We start from the raw sequence: 19,710 nt of genomic DNA, 5'->3' as shown, positions 1-19,710 counted from the left end.
ATGTAGGCATGATCACCAACCAGCTGTCCACCTGAATGGTTGGCCACCGCCAAACACTTTCCAAGAGTAGAGTTGTGCAGTCAGAGGCATAACACACTGGGGATGGGGATGGGGATGGGGATGGGGAGGGAGGGAGGGAGGGAGGGAGGGAGGGAGGGAGGGAGGGGCAAAAATGTGACACTGGTGAGTTCCCCCAGCACAGGCATGGAGAGTTCCATGAAAGCACACAAAGAAGCAGAGGAATGGGCTGGGAGGATGACATAAAACAGAGAAAGAAGAGTTCGGAGAGAAAATGTGAGGGTAGAATGAGTGAAGCAGATGGCATATGGACAGGGATGTATTTGGGTGAAGGTAGGGGCTAGCAAATATAGTCATAATTTGAAAAAGATGGTATGGAGGTAAAGGGGGGAGGGGGCAGAATCAGGAATCATATGGCATGGACTGTGAAGCAGCTACTCAAGTCAAGAATGTAGTGCTCAGGAATACGTTTTACTACTGAGTGGACAACTCTGCACTTGGTCACAGTTTCAAAAGAGGACCAACAGTTTGTTGATGGATGTTATGAGAGACATTAAGCAGACAATATGTTTTTAATTCAAAGTTAAATCATTTTTTGGTCTAATTAATTCAGGGCAAGGGAGTGAGTAATGTTGTGAAGGTTAACCACCCACTATGTCGTTTAGGTGTAGTATGTATAATTCATGTGGATGATTCAAGTAATACTACAATTATGATTAGCCACACTTCTGACACTTCTGTGCATTATATGCACTAATAAATATAATTAATGTAAATTGGCTCCACAAGTTGGACAGGATAATAAACCAATCACTGTTGCAACACTTGATGCACGTACAAAACACTATGTACACTATATAAAATAGCTTCCCAAAGTGGCAGTAACAAACTATTCACCACAGTATTTTCAGGTTATATGCCTTCTTTTCTACCTTAGGTTTTACAGAATAAAATCTACTTACCCTTAGATCACTTCCTATGTCTTTGTTGTATTTCTCACTGACATGTCTTGTAATGTATGACTCGTGTGGGCTTGATGCACTTTCAGAATGTACAGGATATCTTTTCCCTTCCTGATTGAGTTGCTGTTTCCCCCCTGAACTTGCTCTACTATTAGTTTGCAGAACTGGTTCTCCTTGACTGTGTGTGTGCTGCAACAAATTTACAATAATATGTACTAAAATATTTCAAATAATATAACAAAACACACATCATAATGATCATATGAAAATGTGCAAGTTCTTTTCCAAATTATTGTGAAAGGTGGTTAATATGCTCAAGGAAAAACAAGAATTTGAATAGAATTAAAAAATGACAGAAGCGCTTGCACAATAATTCAGAAATGAAATGGATTCTTGGCACGGAGATCCTGTATGGTTGTGATATAAAGCTGCTATTAGAGAAAATTTATTTCCTATTCACAGAATAATGTAATGTAAGAAGATGACAACTGCTGCCCTTATTACGAGAGCTGTCCAGAAAGTGGCAGGGGTGGGAGGGGAAGAAGGATAAAATAGGTTACAATACAGTATTACTTGGGTGATCAGAGAGATTCAAGCTGTAATAGCAGGAAATCACATTGTTTTCCATTCACCTGCAGTAGCCATTCAAAATTAGTATTGTGACTGAAAACCATGCCAAATAAATCATTTCAGCAATACGATTTATAGTGGCAAAAAATCTCAAAGCTGTAAGTTAATTACTCAGTTACGTATTTCACAAATCGTTTGAATGACTTTACAGAATGTTTACAGAACATGTATACATGATTAGTTTCAAGATTAATGAACATATTACTTCTCAGTTCTATTTTTTTACAAGCTACCAGTTTTTAAATGAAAATTCTTATATGTAGTAGTTTGTGATCAGATTTAAAATTCAATCTTGTACCTGTCAGACATTTTATGTTACTGTACAAATGCTCAAAACTTTTTGTTGATGCATAATGAACTCCTTTTTGACCCAACGACAGCATTAATAATTGGTAATAAAGGTCATTTCTTTCTAGTGATGTAGGTATGGACATCAGTATTCTTTTCAAATTGTAATGGAATATACGTGAAGAATTTCATTTGTGAAAATTATGAATGTAGAGTCAAAATGACTAACTCTTTGAAGATGTGCCCACAAGATGAATGTGTATGAACTTAACATACTATTCTTATTAGTGGCTTTTGTACAATCAGTACTTTCTCTCTTAGTGATAAATTACCACAGAAAACAACACTACAAGACATTATTGACTGGAAATATGCAAAATATGTTAGGATATTGATTTGATTGTTTACTAAGAGTGTTACATGAAGATCAAGAGTAATTCAACTGAATAGTTTGAACAGGTTGTAACATTCTTCTTCAAGTTTTCATCAATGTGTACACCAAAAAATTTGGAGCATTCTACAGGCACACCTACAACAACATCTGTATACATGCTCGGCAAATCAATGTACAGTGCATGGCAGAGTGTACATTGTACCACTACCAGTCATTTCCCTTCCCATACCACTTGTAAAGAGAGCAAGGGAAAAACGACTGTCTATATATGCCTCTGCAGGAGCCCTAATTTCTTTTATCTTGTGTTCGTGGTTCTCATTCCAAATCGATGTTGATGGCAGTAGGATTGTTCTACAGTCGGCTTCAAATGCCAGTTCTCTAAATTTTCTCAACAGCGTTCCTCAAAAAGAATCCCTTCCAGGAATTCCCATCTGAGTTCTTGAAGCATGTCTGTAATACTTGAGTGTTGATCAAACCCACTGGTAACAAATCTAGCAGCCTGCCACTGAATTGTTTCAATGTCTTCCTTTAATCTGACCTGGTGGGGATCCAAAATACTCAAGCAGTACTCATGAATGGGTTGCACTAGTGTTCTACATGTGGTCTCCATTACAGATGAACCACACTTTCCTAAAATTCTCCCAATAAACCAAAGTCAACTACTCACATTCCTACTACAATCCTTACATATTTGTATCATTTTGAACCACTTTGCAGTATTATGTCAAGATATTTAATTGACCTGACTCTGTCCAGTAACACACTACTGATGCTTTATTCAAACATTAAGGGACTAGTTTTCCTACTCATCTGCATTAATTTACATTTTTCTATTCATCACACCAATTAGAAATTTTGTATACGTCATCTTGTATCCTGCTACAGTCACTCAACAATGACACCTTCCTGTACGCCACAGCACCATCAGCAAACAGTCGCAGACTGCTGATCATTTATGTATATAGAGAATAACAGTGGTAACACTTCCCTGGGCACTTCTGACAATACCTTTGTCTAAGGTGAACACTCGTCTCACTATTGAGGAAAACATACTGAGTCCTACTACTTAAGAAGTCTTCAAGCCACTCGCATTTCTCGGAACCTATTCTGTATGAGCATACCTTCATTAAGAGTTTGCATTGGGACACCATGTCAAGCACTTTTCGTAAATCTAGGAATATGAAACCTGCTTAGTTTGCAGACTATCATGAGAGAAAAACACAAGCTGTGTTTCACACAAGCGATGCTTTCTAAAACTGTGCTGATTTGTGAACAGAAGCTTTTTTGTCTCAAGAGAAGTTATTACATATGAACTAATGATATGTTCAAGAATTCAACAGAAAAACATGTTAAGGATTGTAAAATGCAAATTTTCAGGTCAGTTATTTTACTCTTTTTATATATAGGTGTCATCTATACTTTTTTCCAGTCACCTGGGGCTTTGTGCTGGGCAAGGTTTGAGATAAATGCAAGCAACATAAGGGGCCAATGCCATAAAGTACTCTTTGGAAAACCAAATTGGGATCCCATCTGCACCTGGTGACAAATTTGTCTTCAACTCTTTCAGTTGATTCTCTGTGCCAGGGATGTCTACTACTATGACCTCTATATGGGAGTTTGTCTGCAGGTATGTTTGTATGATCCACCTGTGTGGATGATTACTTAAAATGAAATTTAAAACTTTGATTTTCATTTTGCCTACTTCTATTGCCACACCAGACTGATCAATGAGTGACTGGATAGAAGCCTTCGACCACTTTGTCATTTTATGTAGGATCAGAATTTTCTCGGCTTCTCAGCCACATCATTTGCTAAGGTATGAAAGTGGTAGTTGTATGCTTTGCACATTGATCTTTTTACAGACACACAAATCTCTACTAATCTGTCATCATTTGCACATTCTCTTTTGAAGTGAGAGTGCAACAGTTTTTGCTTCCTCAGCATTTTCTGAATTTTGTTATTTAAGCATGGTGAGTCTTTTCTATCCTTAATCCAGTTTCTCAGCACAGTCTTCTCCAGAGCATCAGTGACAATTGTTTAAACTTTGCCCATTATTACTTTACTTCCATCATAAATATTTTCCATTCACTGCCTATGCGGGATGCTAGCAACTGCTTACTAGCAACTGCTTACCTGCTTTTTCTAGCAAAAATACTCTCCTAGTCTTCTTGATTAATTTGTTAACTATACTAACCATCATTGCTAAGACATCATGATCACTAACCCCTCTCTCTATACTGATACTGTTGATAAAGTTAAGCCCATTTATAGTTACAAGGTCTGAACATATGTTTGTTGCTACAAAGTGTAAAATATTTCCATTGAGTGTAGGTTGTCAAACTAGCTGCTAAAGATAGTTTTCGGGAAACATGTTCAAAAGCCCTTTAAAAGACTGCAATGACTCTAAAGATGTGTCAGTCTACCCTGTTTATTGACTGTTGTTTGTATGCTGCATCAACTGTTGTACAGAGCTGAATATGGTGTTTTCTCAAAAATCATCAATAACAATTGCTTCTGTTGGTTTCTCTCTAACTGGATGTATTACAACCCTAGCATTGTCTGCAGAAAGTAACAATTCTGTTTAAAGAATATTAAGTGGAAAGTCATTCTCATACATGAGGAAAAAGAGTGGACCGAAAACTGAACACTACAGGTCTCCAAGTCTCCCTTGGCGTGTGTGTGTGTGTGTGTGTGTGTGTGTGTAGTGAAATCTGTACTATTGTACTATACATAGATCAAATTTGATAACTGAAAGTTTTGTGTGTCAATGGCACTGTTTTCATAACGGTGGAAGAATAAATATTCGTGTTATGACATAAGCGACCATCCATCTATGATAAGTATCACACTGGTATCGAAAAATAATGAAAAAATTCATGAAAATCGGTGTTTTTCTCTACTGTAGGACATCTTTCCACAGACTTCTCTAAGCATTTTGAGTGAGACCACACTCAAGCAATTAATGTACCACCAGTTCCGTGCTTGGTGGGTTTCAAAACTCCTATCTGAAAGCCACGAAACTCAATGGATGAGTGCTGCTCTGGAATTTCTTTACAATGTGTAAATGTAAGGACTACTGAATGGAATCCCAACTGGACATAAGACATTGCTTTCCTTCACTAACTTGGTAATAAATCAGTAGACAATGGTGTGGGGACATACTGCCTTACCCAACAAATAAAAAAAAATAGTGTACCAAACTCTGTCAGCCGGACTGGAACACTGTAGTAATTGTGTTCATTGGTTTTATTACATGTGGAAGGCCTATCAATTCTGAAGCTTACTTTGAACTTTTATGAAAAATAAGAAGAGTCATTTACAATGAATGATACAATCTCTTGACTACTGGTGTTATGTTCTTGCAGAACAATGCTTGGTCGCATTCTGCTGAAAAACACAAGAATTACTGGCTCAGTTTAGGGAGACATTTTTGAGCCTCAGCTCTACAGCCCAGAGTTGGCTCCAAGTGATTTCCACCTCTTCATGCAACACAAAAAACTGGTTTGGCTCCCAATTCTTTGACAAAGGACTTTACGATACATTTACAGGCTGGCTGCAATCTTAAGTGGCAGAACTTTTTGCTTACAGAATTTGTCAATTTGCTAACAGATTAGATAAATGCTTATATCTGAATGGAGATTGTGTAGAGGAATAATACAATGATGTAGCTTTAACATATCTTCCTATACATTTGCTTTACCTTCTCCAGCAGTTTTCTTACAGGCTCTTTAGGCTGATGTGTTTAACTTTATAAATAACTGTCATAGCACATTCACTCTATATTTGAGCCAGAGATTTATCATGTCATGAGATTTATAGTTTTGTTTAATATATTGATAGCATAACATTCAGCATTTGGAGTTCTGCCAACAGGTGCTTGATAGTTTTAATTTCAGAAGGCCAAAACAGATATTCTGCATCTAAGTGAATGAAAAAAATGTGGCTGCACTACAATTTGACTCAAAGATGAAACAGAACTCATATTTTTGGTAAATCGCAGCAAGGGATAGGAAGCTGTAAAAGATTATTTGATTCAGCAGTGCTATTATTATGTGAAGGAGTATCTAGGAAAATAAAGCTGTAACATCCTTTGATGCTATGTTGGTCTAATATACTCAATAACACAGTTTTATGTAATATTATTTACAGCTAAAAATAATTGTGTTTTAGTGTAAGAAATGTTTACAGCACTAAGGCTTTTTTCAGTGTCTACTGTACACAGTGCAACACTATATTTACCATTATATATAAAAACAAAGATGAGGTGACTTACCGAACGAAAGCGCTGGCAGGTCGATAGACACACAAACAAACACAAACATACACACAAAATTCAAGCTTTCGCAACAAACTGTTGCCTCATCAGGAAAGAGGGAAGGAGAGGGGAAGACGAAAGGAAGTGGGTTTTAAGGGAGAGGGTAAGGAGTCATTCCAATCCCGGGAGCGGAAAGACTTACCTTAGGGGCAAAAAAGGACAGGTATACACTCGCACACACGCACATATCCATCCACACATACAGACACAAGCCTTGTGTCTGTATGTGTGGATGGATATGTGCGTGTGTGCGAGTGTATATCTGTCCTTTTTTCCCCCTAAGGTAAGTCTTTCCGCTCCCGGGATTGGAATGACTCCTTACCCTCTCCCTTAAAACCCACTTCCTTTCGTCTTCCCCTCTCCTTCCCTCTTTCCTGATGAGGCAACAGTTTGTTGCGAAAGCTTGAATTTTGTGTGTATGTTTGTGTTTGTTTGTGTGTCTATCGACCTGCCAGCGCTTTCGTTCGGTAAGTCACCCCATCTTTGTTTTTATATATAATTTTTCCCACGTGGAATGTTTCCTTCTATTATATAACTATATTTACCATCACATACATAAATAAACTAAATCAATGTTCACTCAGTGTGTACATGTAAGGAATTCATTAAGGATTTCGAGTATACCACCATGCCAGTAAGTGAACACACAATCTGAAAAATGATATGTGTCATCTATGTTGTACGGTCATTTGATTTGTACCAGTAAATTTCAGAGAAGTTTGAAATGATCAACCTCATCCATAGTGCTTTAGGTATTACACTTTGAGTAATGTGGAAACACTGAACCTGACATTACTAAGTCTATGAGAACCTAGGGTTTTACTAGATATTCACCATTATGCAACTTACGGTTGCATTACACCACTTTAGCTGATTCTTTCAAAGTTACCTAGGACGTTTTCCTTATTTTGTTTTTGTAATATGGAGTTCTGTCCAGACAAGCAATAATAGCTCCAGATGGTTCCAGCAAAATGTATACCAGTTCAGCAAGGTGGTGTAATGATTGGATTTCAGTATCACTGAGTCATTACTTCATTCTGTTATGATAAACAGGTCATCCATCAACATATAAAAACAATCAATAGCTTTTTTTTATTTTTAAAACCGTAGGTATCTCACAGGGGAAGGATTTTTGGCTGTATCAGTTTTGCAAAAACCATTCCAGCATTCACCTGAATCAGTTCACGGAAACAACAAAAATCTAGATGTTCTGACAGGCATATGAACCTTGTTCCTTTCAAATGTGAGTGCAACGTGCTAACTACTAAGCCCTCTGCTGTGACTCGCTGATCATTCAAAGTGACGCGCTTCCTCTACATGTGGCGCTGTCTGCCAGCCATGCAGCAGCCGCGCCACCTAAGCAGCCAGCCAGCCAGTGGCCGCTAGACTTAGACTCAGTGCTAATTCGAATGTTACCGTGTTCACTTGTCTTGCTTTGTCAACTTGCTCAGTGACTTATAAGTGTTGTGCCATTTTCAAATATATGTGTCCAACTTGACGTTATAACAAATGGCGACGAGGATGGGATTTTTCCTTTTCATTGTTGACCCACAGGTTTCCATGGCTACTGTGGAGCAACTACTGCAAGGTCTCATTGAACAGCAAATGCTTCTAACATCGGCAATTTGCGATTTCGTCGCGGCATCAAATGTGGGGCGTTTCTCGTCGTTGCCTATACCTCCTTTTACTCCTTACGACGAGACGGCGGAATACTGGTCTGATTACGAAAAACGTCTTCGACAGCACTTCTTGGCATTTCATGTCACGGACGAACAAACATGTAAGTGTCTGTTCCTGTCATGGATTTCACCTTAAATGTATCGTTTGTTGTCGCAATTGGCTCCTTTGAAAGATCCTGCATCTTTGTCCTTTGCTGAAACGTGCTCACTTCTGTCTGTCTATTTTCAAAAGCAAATGCATGTGGTAGCCTCTCGTGTTGCCTTTTATCATTGTCAAAAACAACTGCATCAATCCTATCATGCTTGGGCTGCTGAACTTCATGGCCTCAGTCGAAAGTGTCAATTTGTTACTGACGTTCACAAAGAATCCTATGCCAATTCCATGGTATGGGATGCTATTATCCGGTCGGCACCCGACAAAGAAGGTCGGCAACATGCCCTTCAGTTGGCAAATCTGACTCTAGATGAAGTCCTATTCATCGCACAGTCTTTTGAAATTTCTCGCGCCGCTGGGGTGCAAATAGAGGCATTGGGTGACGTCGGGGAAATACAACCTCTGTGCGCTGTTGACGACGTGTGCGGTGTGTCCCTGCCGGCCGATGTGGCCGCATTACGCTCCCACGTGCAGCCTCGGCCTAACCGTAAACAACCCTCTAAGAAACTGCAGCAAAACCCCCGCCAACTTCCTTCATGTCCGCAGTGTTTTACGAAACATTCACAGGAGGATTGTCCCAAACGTTGGGTCATGTGTCACCATTGCAAAAAGAAGGGTCATGTGTCTTCCGTTTGCAAATCCAACCGCATACATGATGTTCATGACAGTGATGTTGATTCTGCTTCTGTGTTGTCTATCAATTGCACTTCTTCCCTTTCAGGGAAGTTATTCCTCACTGTCCAGATCCTTGCTCGGGATGTTCGCATGCAGGTGGATACTGGTTCTGCTGCCACTATAATTAATTCTCAGACGTATCTTCAGTTGGGTTCTCCACTCCTATCACCTGTCACTCGGCAATTACGGACGTACAATAAACAGATTTCTCTCTTGGGACAATTTAATGCTGAGGTATCTTACAAATCCATCGTTCGCACTGTTCCCATATTTGTGGTCGACCAGAGCAATGCAGAAAATCTTTTTGGTTTCAATGCCTTTCGCACTTTTGGGTTATCCATAGATGACTCTGTCAATATCGTCTCTGATGCTATTCCTTATGCTCAACTGGATTCCTTGTCAACGACATTTTTGTCCCTTTTTTTCTCCTGGGTTAGGCCGTGCAAACTACTTTGAAGCTCATATCAAACCCACTGCTCATATCAAACCCACTGCTCGGCCTAAGTTTTTTCGGGCTCAGCCCATTCCTGTGGCCCTTCGTGATTGGGTAAAACGGGAGCTGGATCGTCACTACTTCATGGGTCTTGCTTCCTGTCACTTTCAGTGAGTGGTCCTCCCCTGTCTTGTCATTGCTAAGCCCAATGGTGATATTCGTCTCTGTGGCGATTTTAAAGCCACTGTAAATGCACAATGCCTTATCGACACTTACCCTATGCCCTGACCTGAAGAATTGTTCACTAAACTTTCGGGAGGCCAGTATTTTTCTAAAATTGACCTGTCAGAAGCTTATCATCAACTTCCTCTCGACACTGTTCTCCGCCAGTTTCTGGTCCTTAACACGCCTTTCGGCCTCTATCAATACCAACGATTGCCATTCGGAGTTGCCAGCACCCCTGCTCTCTTTCAGCGATTCTTGGAACAATTATTGCTCCCAGTCCCTGGGTGTATAAATTAAATGGACGACATTGTTGTCACTGGCTCCACCATTGAAGAACATCTTCAGAACCTCTGCACACTTTTTCATGTCTTACAGACTGCTGGTCTTAAGTGTAACCTTCAGAAATCACAATTCTTTCAGGCATCTATCACATACTTGGGCTTTCAACTCTCTCGGGATGGTATTTGTCCGCTTCAGCAAACTGTCGCTGCGATCGATGCCCTTCCTTGCCCTACATCTGTTAAGGAACTGTGGGCCTTCTTGGGGAAAATAGGATACTATCACAAGTTTTTACTGTCTGCTGCTTCGGTGGCTCAGCCGTTGCATCGCCTGTTGCATAAAAATGTGCCTTTTCACTGTTCCACGTCATGCGATGCGGCTTTCCAGAAATTGAAGACTAGGCTGAAACAGGCCCCATGCCTGGCTACTTATCGACCTGGCCAACATCTTGTTCTTGCCACGGATGCCTCTCAATATGGGGTCGGTGCAGTCCTTGCGCACCTTTTTTCTGACGGCTCTGAACAACCCATTGCTTATGCCTCCAAAACGCTCACGGATGCCCAACAAAAGTATTCTCAAATTGAAAAAGAAGCTTTGGCCATTATTTATGTTCTTCATAAGTTTGGTGTTTTTCTTTATGGATCTAAATTTCATCTTGTTACAGATCACAAACCACTTGTTTCCTTGTTTCATCCATCAATGTCACTTCCCAACAACTGATCCTACCCTCTCCCGGGTTTTACGCTGTGTTCAGAAGGGTTGGCCAGATCGTCCATCCGCTAAGACTTCTGATCTGTTGCGGAACTACTACGCTTTGCGCTACCGCCTCATGGCTAGGGATGGTGTTATCCTCCTTTCCACCGACAATGCATCGCCGCATGTTGTGGTACCTGCGTCTTTGCGTGCTTTGGTCTTGCGCCTCCTTCACCAAGGGCACTGGGGTGTCTCTCGCACAAAATCTCTGGCGCGCCATCATGTGTACTAGCCTGGCATCGACTCTGAAATAACACACATGGTCGCTGCCTGCGGGCCTTGTGCTTCACAGGCCGCCGCCCCGAAGTTATCTTTGTCACCGTGGCCTTCGCCTGAGATGCCCTGGGAGCGCATTCATGCTGACTTCGTAGGACCTTTTTTAGGTACTTATTGGCTCCTCGTAATTGATGTCTACTCTAACTTTCCTTTCATTGTCCGTTGCACGTCGCCTACCACTGCGGTAACCAGAAGTGCTCTCGCCAGCATTTTTTCTTTGGAAGGCCTTCCCTCTACTCTTGTTACTGATAATGGTCTGCAATTTGCCTCTTCCGAATTTGCAGATTTTTGTGCTCATCACGGTGTTATGCATGTCACGGCCCCTCCGTTCCATCCACAATCAAATGGTGAGGCTGAACGACTGGTCCGCACTTTTAAGGCTCAGATGTGGAAACTCCTAACTTCTTCTGCTGCTGATGGTGTGTTTCTCCAATTTCTGGCTTCTTCCTGATTCACCCCCATGGGCGACCACAACCCGGCTGAGCTCTTACATGGCCGACAGCCCTGCACGCTACTTCATCTTCTGCGGCCTTCCACCTCACGGGCGTGGGTGCCTTCGCTTGGCCGGTTCACCGCCAACGACCTTGGCTGGGTACGGGGATATGGCAGGCGGCCAAAATGGAGTTCGGGCCGCATCTTACGACACCGTGGCCGACGCCTGTATGAAATCCAGATTGACACGGGTGTTGCAGTGTGTCATTCAGACCAGCTTCGGCCTCGTGTGCCGGCAACGCCTGTTCTGAATGCCGCTACACCACCTTCGGCTCTACCTGATGCTTGGGATCTTGGCATCTCTCATTATTCACAACGCAGACCTCTCACCGTCATCTCGGTGCCAGTACAAGAACGGACGCCACCAGGAGACGTGCCCATGCAGGAACCGGATGACCATCATCTGTCCCGAGCCAACCTACTCGCCTCCTTCTCCTATGGCCGCTGACACATCGTCCATGTCTCCTGTTATATCAGCTGACTTGCCTCATTGGGCAGATTGGTGCACGGGGCCCCAGCAGATTCGACACCTACGTCTCCTGTCATCTCCAGCCGTTATCATCGGGGACACTTCCGTCCATACGGGAAGCCTCCTCCTCGAGACTTTACGGCCAGTCAAACAATGCCTATGGACGTTAGCAATCTACAGGCCACCTCCATCAAGACCAGTGCAAAAAAATTCAAAGGGGGGAAAAGTGTTGTGACTCGCCGATCATTCAAAGTGCCGCAGCACAATTACGCGCATCCTCTACATGCGGCGCTGTCTGCCAGCCATGCAGCAGCCGTGCCACCTAAGCAGCCAGCCAGCCAGTGGCCGCTAGACTTGGACTCAGTGCTCATTCGAATGTTACCCCGTTCACTTGTCTTGCTTTGTCAACTTGCTCAGTGACTTATATGTATTATGTCGTTTTGAAATATATGTGTTCAACTTGACGTTATAATACCCTCTCACTTGCTAACAATGATAGCCATTGAACAAAAAACAAACAGAAAAGTTTGTATTTTCAGTAAAATGGGTAAGAAGGAGGGTACCTTATTTCTGTAATAGTGGCTACAATCATTTCATTCAGCCAAGAAAGACAAGACATGTGGCTCAATTTTAAACGAACAGTTGAACAAATTCATCAAAAATATGTACCTAGGTCTCTATTCTAATACTTTGTTGATAACCTATCCTTTGCATTGTTAGCTGCTCCAAGCAGAAGAAGTGCTTGGCTGTGCTCCACATTTCACATTGGTTTTGTGATCTATACTGACACTAAAGTGTTCATCTTTGGCACACTAGTGTAGAACTTGTCATGAAACCAGCTACTTGCAAGATCAGTACTATTCCCATGTTAATTTACATTTATATGCTGATTTCTGGTATTTCCTTTGTGTCCAAGTAAAATCATATGTGATAAATCTATTTGCTTTGAAAAAATAGGTTCAAAAACTTCACATAAAAATTAAATTTGGTTTCTGTGTTGACTGAATTAAAGCTTGTAAGTCAGTCATGATATATTATGTATTTTCATATGCAAAGTATCATGAAAAATGTAGTTTGTGTTATAGTGTTAGATGTAATCAACATTTGTGCTTTATACAATTTTAGCAGTAGTTTCCCTGTCCCAATCATTCGCCCCCAAATCTCAGTGTATATCTACATGAATAAGCATATATTTCTGAGAAATTTCAGAAGTTATGAGTGTTTTGCATGACATATTTAATAGTAAATCAACATTTTACTATAGCAGCCAACCAACATATCATCACTTTAAAAAAATAAATTGTTCAAATAGTTAAGGGAGGCTAACATTTAATTGTGATTGGAGGCAGGAATTCGATAGTAGGACATGGAAGAGAAGGAAAACTAGTATTTGATGTGGACTGGAGGAAAGAAATGAAAGAGGAACCCACTGGTAGAATTTTACACAAAAAATAATATAACCATGACTAACGCTTGGTTTATGATTCACAAAAAAATATTGTATATATGGAAGAAACCTGGAGACATTGGAAGGTTTCAGATTCATTATATAATGGCGAAACAGAGATTTTTGAACCAGATTTTATATTGAATGACATTTCTAGGAACAGATGTGAACTCTGACCAAAATTTATTGGGTATGAACTGTATATTGAAACTGAAGAAATTGCAAAAAGGTAGGAAGTTAAGGAGATGGGACCTTAATAAGTTGAAAGAACCAGAGATTGTTGAGAGTTTCACAGGAAACATTAGGCAATGACTGACTAGAGAAGGGGAAAGGAATACAGTAGAAGACAAATGGTAGCTTTGAGAGATGAAATAGTGATGGCAGTGAGGATCAAATTGGTAAAAGGATCAAATTGGTAAAATGACAAGGCCTCGTAGAAATCCTTGGATATCACACGAACTACAGAATCTCATTGATGAATGAAAAAAAATGTAAAAATGCGGAAAATGAAGCAAGCAAAAGGAAATGCAAACGTCTAAAAAAAAAGAGATCAACAGGAAGTACAAAATGGCTAAGCAGGAATGGCTAGAATATAAATTTAAGGGTTTAGAAGCATATTTCACAAAAGGAAATATATATACTATCTACAGGAAAATTAAAGAGGCTTTTGAAGAAAAGAGGAGCAGTTGAATGAATATTAGGAACTTAAATGGAAAATCAGTACTAAGCAAAGCAGGGAAAGTTGAAACGTGGAAGGACTGTATGGGGGATCTAAACAAGGGAGATGTATTTGAAGACAATATTATAGAAATGAAAGAGGACATAGGTGAATATGAGATGGGAGATACAATACTGTGAGAAGAATTTGGCAGAGCACTGAAAGACCTAAGTCAAAACAAGGCATCTAGAGTAGATGACATTCTGTCAAAACTACTGATAGCCTTGGGAGAGCCAGCCACGGCAAAAATATTCAATTTGTTGTGCAAGATGTATGAGACAGGTGAAATATCCTCTCTGACTTCAAGTACAGTGTGATGATTCCAGCTCCAAAGAAAGCAGGTGCTGATGTGGGTGAATATTACTGAAATATGAGTTTAATATGTTATGCTTGCAAAATACTACCAAGAACTCTTCACAGAAGAATCGAAAAACTTGTAGAATCTGACCTTGGAGATGATTAATTTGTGTTCCGGAGAAATGTAGGAACACATGAGGCGATACTGACCCTACAACTTACCTTAGAAGATAGGTTTAGGAAACACGAACCTATGAAAACAGTATTTGTAGACTTAGATAAAGTTTTTGACAACATTGACTGGAGTACTTTCTTTGAAGTTATGAAGGTGACAGGGGTAAAATACAGGGAGCACAAGCCTACCCCAACTTGTACTGAAACCAGATGACAGTTATAAGAATCAAGGGGTATGAAAGGGAAGCAGTGGTTGAGAAGGGAGTGAGACAGGGCTGTAGCCTATACCCAATGTTATTCAATCTGTACATAGAGCAAGCAATAAAGAAAACAAAATAAAAGTTTGGAGTAGGAATTAAACTGGAGAAGAATCAGCATCAAGGGTGAGCATAAACTTATAATTGAATCCTTCTATCGAGTACCCCAACTCGCTTCCCAATTAACTGAAAACTTTAAAGAGAACCTGAGTTCACCAGTACTTAAGTTCCTCAATCATACTGTCATGATAAGAGTAGACTTTAACCATCCAACAATCAATTGTGAAAATTAAAGTTTTGTACGTGGTGGGCTTGATAAAATATCCTGTGAAAAATCACTGAATGCCTTCTCTGAAAATTCCCTAGAACAGATAATTCAGAAGTCCACTCATGTTGGCAATGTATTGGATCTAATGGCAACAAATAGATCTGACCTCTTTGAGGATGTCCACACTGCAGTTTGAACAACAAGAATTACTGAAGCACAAAGGGCAGTTCAAATAAATAGAAGGGTTTATTTTATCAGGAAACTAGATAAAAAGGCAGTAGTGTTAAATTTCAATACTGAACAGGAAACATATGGCTCTGGAAAGTAGAACGTATAAAAATTGTGGCTCAGGCTTAAAAGAACAGTTGACCATGTGTTTGATACATCTGTACCTAGTAGAACAGTTCACTGTGATAAAACTTCTAAATAAACAGAGACTACTCCATACTAGGTACCAAATAAAGCATACGGCTATATACAAAGTGACGCTGAATGAAATGTCTTTGGTTGTCAAAAAGCCATATGTGAAGCCTTCAATAACTACCATAGCAGAATATTATTGAAAAATCTCCCACAAGACACAAGTTCCGGTCATAATTATGCAAAGGGACTTGATTTCCAGACATTCATGGATAAGAAACAAATTGAAATTGAGGGTAGCAATCTGAAAGCAGAAATGCTGAACTTTGATTTCAAATGTTTCTTTACGCAGGAAAACAGAGTTTGTCAGCAAGTCAGTCCATATTTCCCATTCTAAGCATAACATGCCACAAATTCCTCAAACAAAAAACTGTGCCCAGTAGTTGGAAGAAAGCACTAGTTACACATGTCTGTAAGAAGGGTAGCAGAAGTAATCCAGAAAACTACCATCCACAATCTGTGACATCCATTTGTTGTAGAATATTAGAACATATTCTGAGGTCAAATGTAATGGGATACCTTGAACAGAATGGTCCCCTTCATGCCAACCAACATTGATTACAAAATATTTATCTCTTGAAACCCAACTCCCACTTTTATCACATGACATACTAAAAGCCATGGACCAAGGCAGTCACTCAGATGCAGCATTTATAGATTTCTGAAAAGCCAGATAATATTAATAATACCTTCTGACTTTCAGCCAATGACATTTCTTATGACTTTCTACAACTTAACTGGCATATGCTCGAGGATACACACAAGCTATCTTGATAAAACCTACTTAGAAAGTTTCTAGATCCAACTTTAAGTGGTGTATCTAGGAATATACTATAGCCTCCAACATATCATTCCTGTTGGGATCACAAGAACAAGAGCAGACTAACCACAACATGTACAAAGATGTTTAACCATAACCACAACATGTACAAAGATGTTTAAACAATCATTATTCCCATGCTTCATACAGGAATGGAATGGAAAGATGTCCTAATAGCTGGTACAATGGGAACTATCCTCTGCCATGTACTTCAAAATGGTTTGCAGAGTATAGATATCTCTCTCTCTCTCTCTCTCTCTCTCTCTCTCTCTCTCTCTCCTTACACCACACACACACACACACACACACACACACACAAACTGTTGCTCACAAGCACTTCAGCATGACTGGTACCTGCAGAAGGAATTTGTCTAAAAAGCTAATACATTTATTGTCCACTCTGTGTGCCTTTTTGTTGTGTAGAATCTCTTCTGTTTAGTTAGTGGTGATCCATCTTCAAAAGTACATTACACCAACATTAAGTTTGAAACTTAAGTAAATTTCATAATCTCATAGGAGATGAATATCATTCTGATGGTGGTACTCTAGCTGACAAGGTCCAATAAGACATGCTGAAACCTACCCTGAAATTTTTTACACAGGAAGAAGACAATGAAAGAAATGCAGTCAAAATTTTAACTGCTAAGAGGCACTGCAAGTAATTTTTAAAAAAAGCTGAAAATTGCCAAATTCATAGTGCGCTAAGCGGCAGTAGAAATGTACACCCCTACTGGCGCAGTAGCAACTGTGCATGTGCGCGCGCGCGCGCACACACACACACACACACACACACACACACACACACACACACACACAAAAAAAATCAGCCAAGGTCGGTGGTACATTTGCAAACAGAAAACACGACACAACCCGATCGTAATTTGTAAAGGACGTTTCAGGTTACCGTTCGTTGATAGTTCTCTGACACAACAGTAAACAGTTACTATTCTCTCGAATTAACCACTCAAGTAACGTCTATTACAAATCATCAGTTGCTTTTTGCAGTATTGGTAAGTATGATATAGAGATACAGAGTATGATATAGAGAAATTCATAGCTGACATAAAGACGAAAGTTGCTGTTGTCCCCGCAACTGCTGTTTATAACACTGATCAGTCAGGTTTTGTGAAAGACGGAGTCTGTTGCCCAATCAATGAATGCAATGACACATTCATACGCAATAATGTCAGTAATAAGTATGAGTCATTTACTATTTCCGCAGCTGTGTATCTGTCTTCAAGAACTGCAAGGCAAATTAGGACCAAACATAAAAAATGGACTGTTTAGTACCCAAAATCTTGTAATCGATGTATCAAAATATGGAAAAAAAGGGAAAGAATAATTTTCAACATTTTATTCGAAACATATTCCTACCAGCTGCAGAAACTAATTCACTGCTTTTGTTGGATTCATGGTCTGGACTTAACGATGCTACTGTTTTTGTGGAGGACAACGAAAACCTGTAGATGTAATGTGGATTCTGCGTGGAACTACTCGTATGATTCAACTTCTCGAAAAAGAATATTTTCGATAGTGGAAAGTATTCCTCAGGAAATTATCAGACAACATAATTTCCAATACCACTCTCTCATTTCAGGTTTATCGGAAGAACAGTATTCTTAAGCTACAGTCTTTTGTGCATTACCAGTGTTCTTCACCATGCTTTATGAGTTTGATCAAGTATGCCTAATATGCAGCGCAATATGCAGAACAAGAGACTGGATGGTTTCAACAGGATTTGATCCCGCACTCTCTGGATTACAAAGTGCACGCTTTGCCACTAGCCCGCTTTTATTTTACAAGAAGGGGTGGGGGACAACAAAAAAAGAATATGACCATTAGACCTTACACGCATAGTGGAAATACCAGCTGTGTCCCCTCTCGATATGATGCTTGACGTCGGTAATTAGTCTTCTGTTTGTAAATTTCCCCTCAATAGTAATGAGAAGCCCGGGAAAAATGGCAGCCGACATGCAAGGAAAATTTGGGATCAGTGCTAAGGAGAGATAGAGATGCAATTCCATGTAAAGTGCAAGATCTCCACACATGTCACACTTCCATATACAAATTGACACACTTAAATACTTCCTTCCCTGCAACATTTTGCATACTCCATCAAGAACAGTGGGCTCACCACGCAAAATAATCCTCACTAAATACCAAAGTTTTGCACTGTGGCTCTAACAAGATAGAGTTGTATCCTGTAGGTCAAATGTTGTTGTTGTGGTCTTCAGTCCAGAGACGGTTTGATGCAGCTCTCCATGCTTCTCTATCCTGTGTAAGCTTCTTCATCTCCAAGTAACTACTGCACCCTACATCCTTCTGAATCTCTTTAGTGTATTCATCTCTTGGTCTCCCCCAACGATTTTTACCCTCCACGCTGCCCTCCAACATTAACTTGGTGATCCCTTGATGCCTCAGAACATGTCCTACCAACCGATACCTTCTTCTGGTCAAATTGTGCCACAAATTCCTCTTCTCCCAATTCTACTCCGTATCTCCTCATTAGTTACATGATCTACTCATCTAATCTTCAGCATTCTTCTGTAGCACCATTTCGAAAGCTTCTATTCTCTTCTCGTCTAAACTATTTATCATTCATGTTTCACATCCATACATGGCTACACTCCATACAAATATTTTTAGAAAACACTTCCTGACACTTAAATCTGCACTCAATGTTAATAGTGCTTTTTTGCCAGTCTGCATTTTATATCCTCTCTACTTCGACCATCATCAGTTATTTTGGTCCTTAAACAGCAAAACTCATCCACTACTTTAAGTGCCTCACTTTCTAATCTAATTCCCCCAGCATCACCTGATTTAATTAGACTGCATTCCATTATCCTTGTTTTGCTTTTGTTGATGTTCATCTTATGTCCTCCTTTGAAGACTCTGTCCATTCCATTCAACTGCTCTTCCAGGACCTTTGCTGTCTCTGACAGAGATTTAGGAAACAAGTGTTAGCTATGATTAAGTTATGTTTTGTGCAAAATTCTACCAGGCGGCTTGCTCTTTCATTCCTTACCCCCATTCCATACTCACCTACTACTTTTCTTTCTCTTCCTTTTCCTACTATCAATTCCAGTCCCCCACAACTATTAAATTTTTGTCTCCCTTCATTATCTGAATAATTTCTTTTATCTCATCATGCACTTCTTCAATCCCTTCATCATCTGAGGAGCTAGTTGGCATATAAACTTCTGCTACTGTGGTAGGCGTGGGCTTCATGTCTATCTTGGCTACAACAGGATGTATACGCAAACA

The 19,710-nt window shown here is 40.1% G+C and overlaps 1 protein-coding gene across 1 annotated transcript in view; it reads right to left on the bottom strand.

Annotated features, from left to right (window-relative positions):
* Positions 1 to 19,710, bottom strand: part of LOC126452593 (GATOR complex protein Iml1) — a 572,541-nt gene that overhangs the window by 11,024 nt on the left and 541,807 nt on the right. Inside the window, exon 55 of the mRNA XM_050091115.1 lies at positions 981 to 1,169. Coding sequence (XP_049947072.1) covers positions 981 to 1,169 — 189 coding nt within the window. The remainder of the gene's footprint in view (positions 1 to 980; positions 1,170 to 19,710) is intronic.

The sequence above is a fragment of the Schistocerca serialis genome, chromosome 1 (assembly GCF_023864345.2).
Source record: "Schistocerca serialis cubense isolate TAMUIC-IGC-003099 chromosome 1, iqSchSeri2.2, whole genome shotgun sequence".
NCBI lineage: Eukaryota > Metazoa > Arthropoda > Insecta > Orthoptera > Acrididae > Schistocerca > Schistocerca serialis.
The sequence above is the reverse complement of the archived record's forward strand: the minus strand, read 5'-3'. Positions and strand labels throughout refer to the sequence as shown.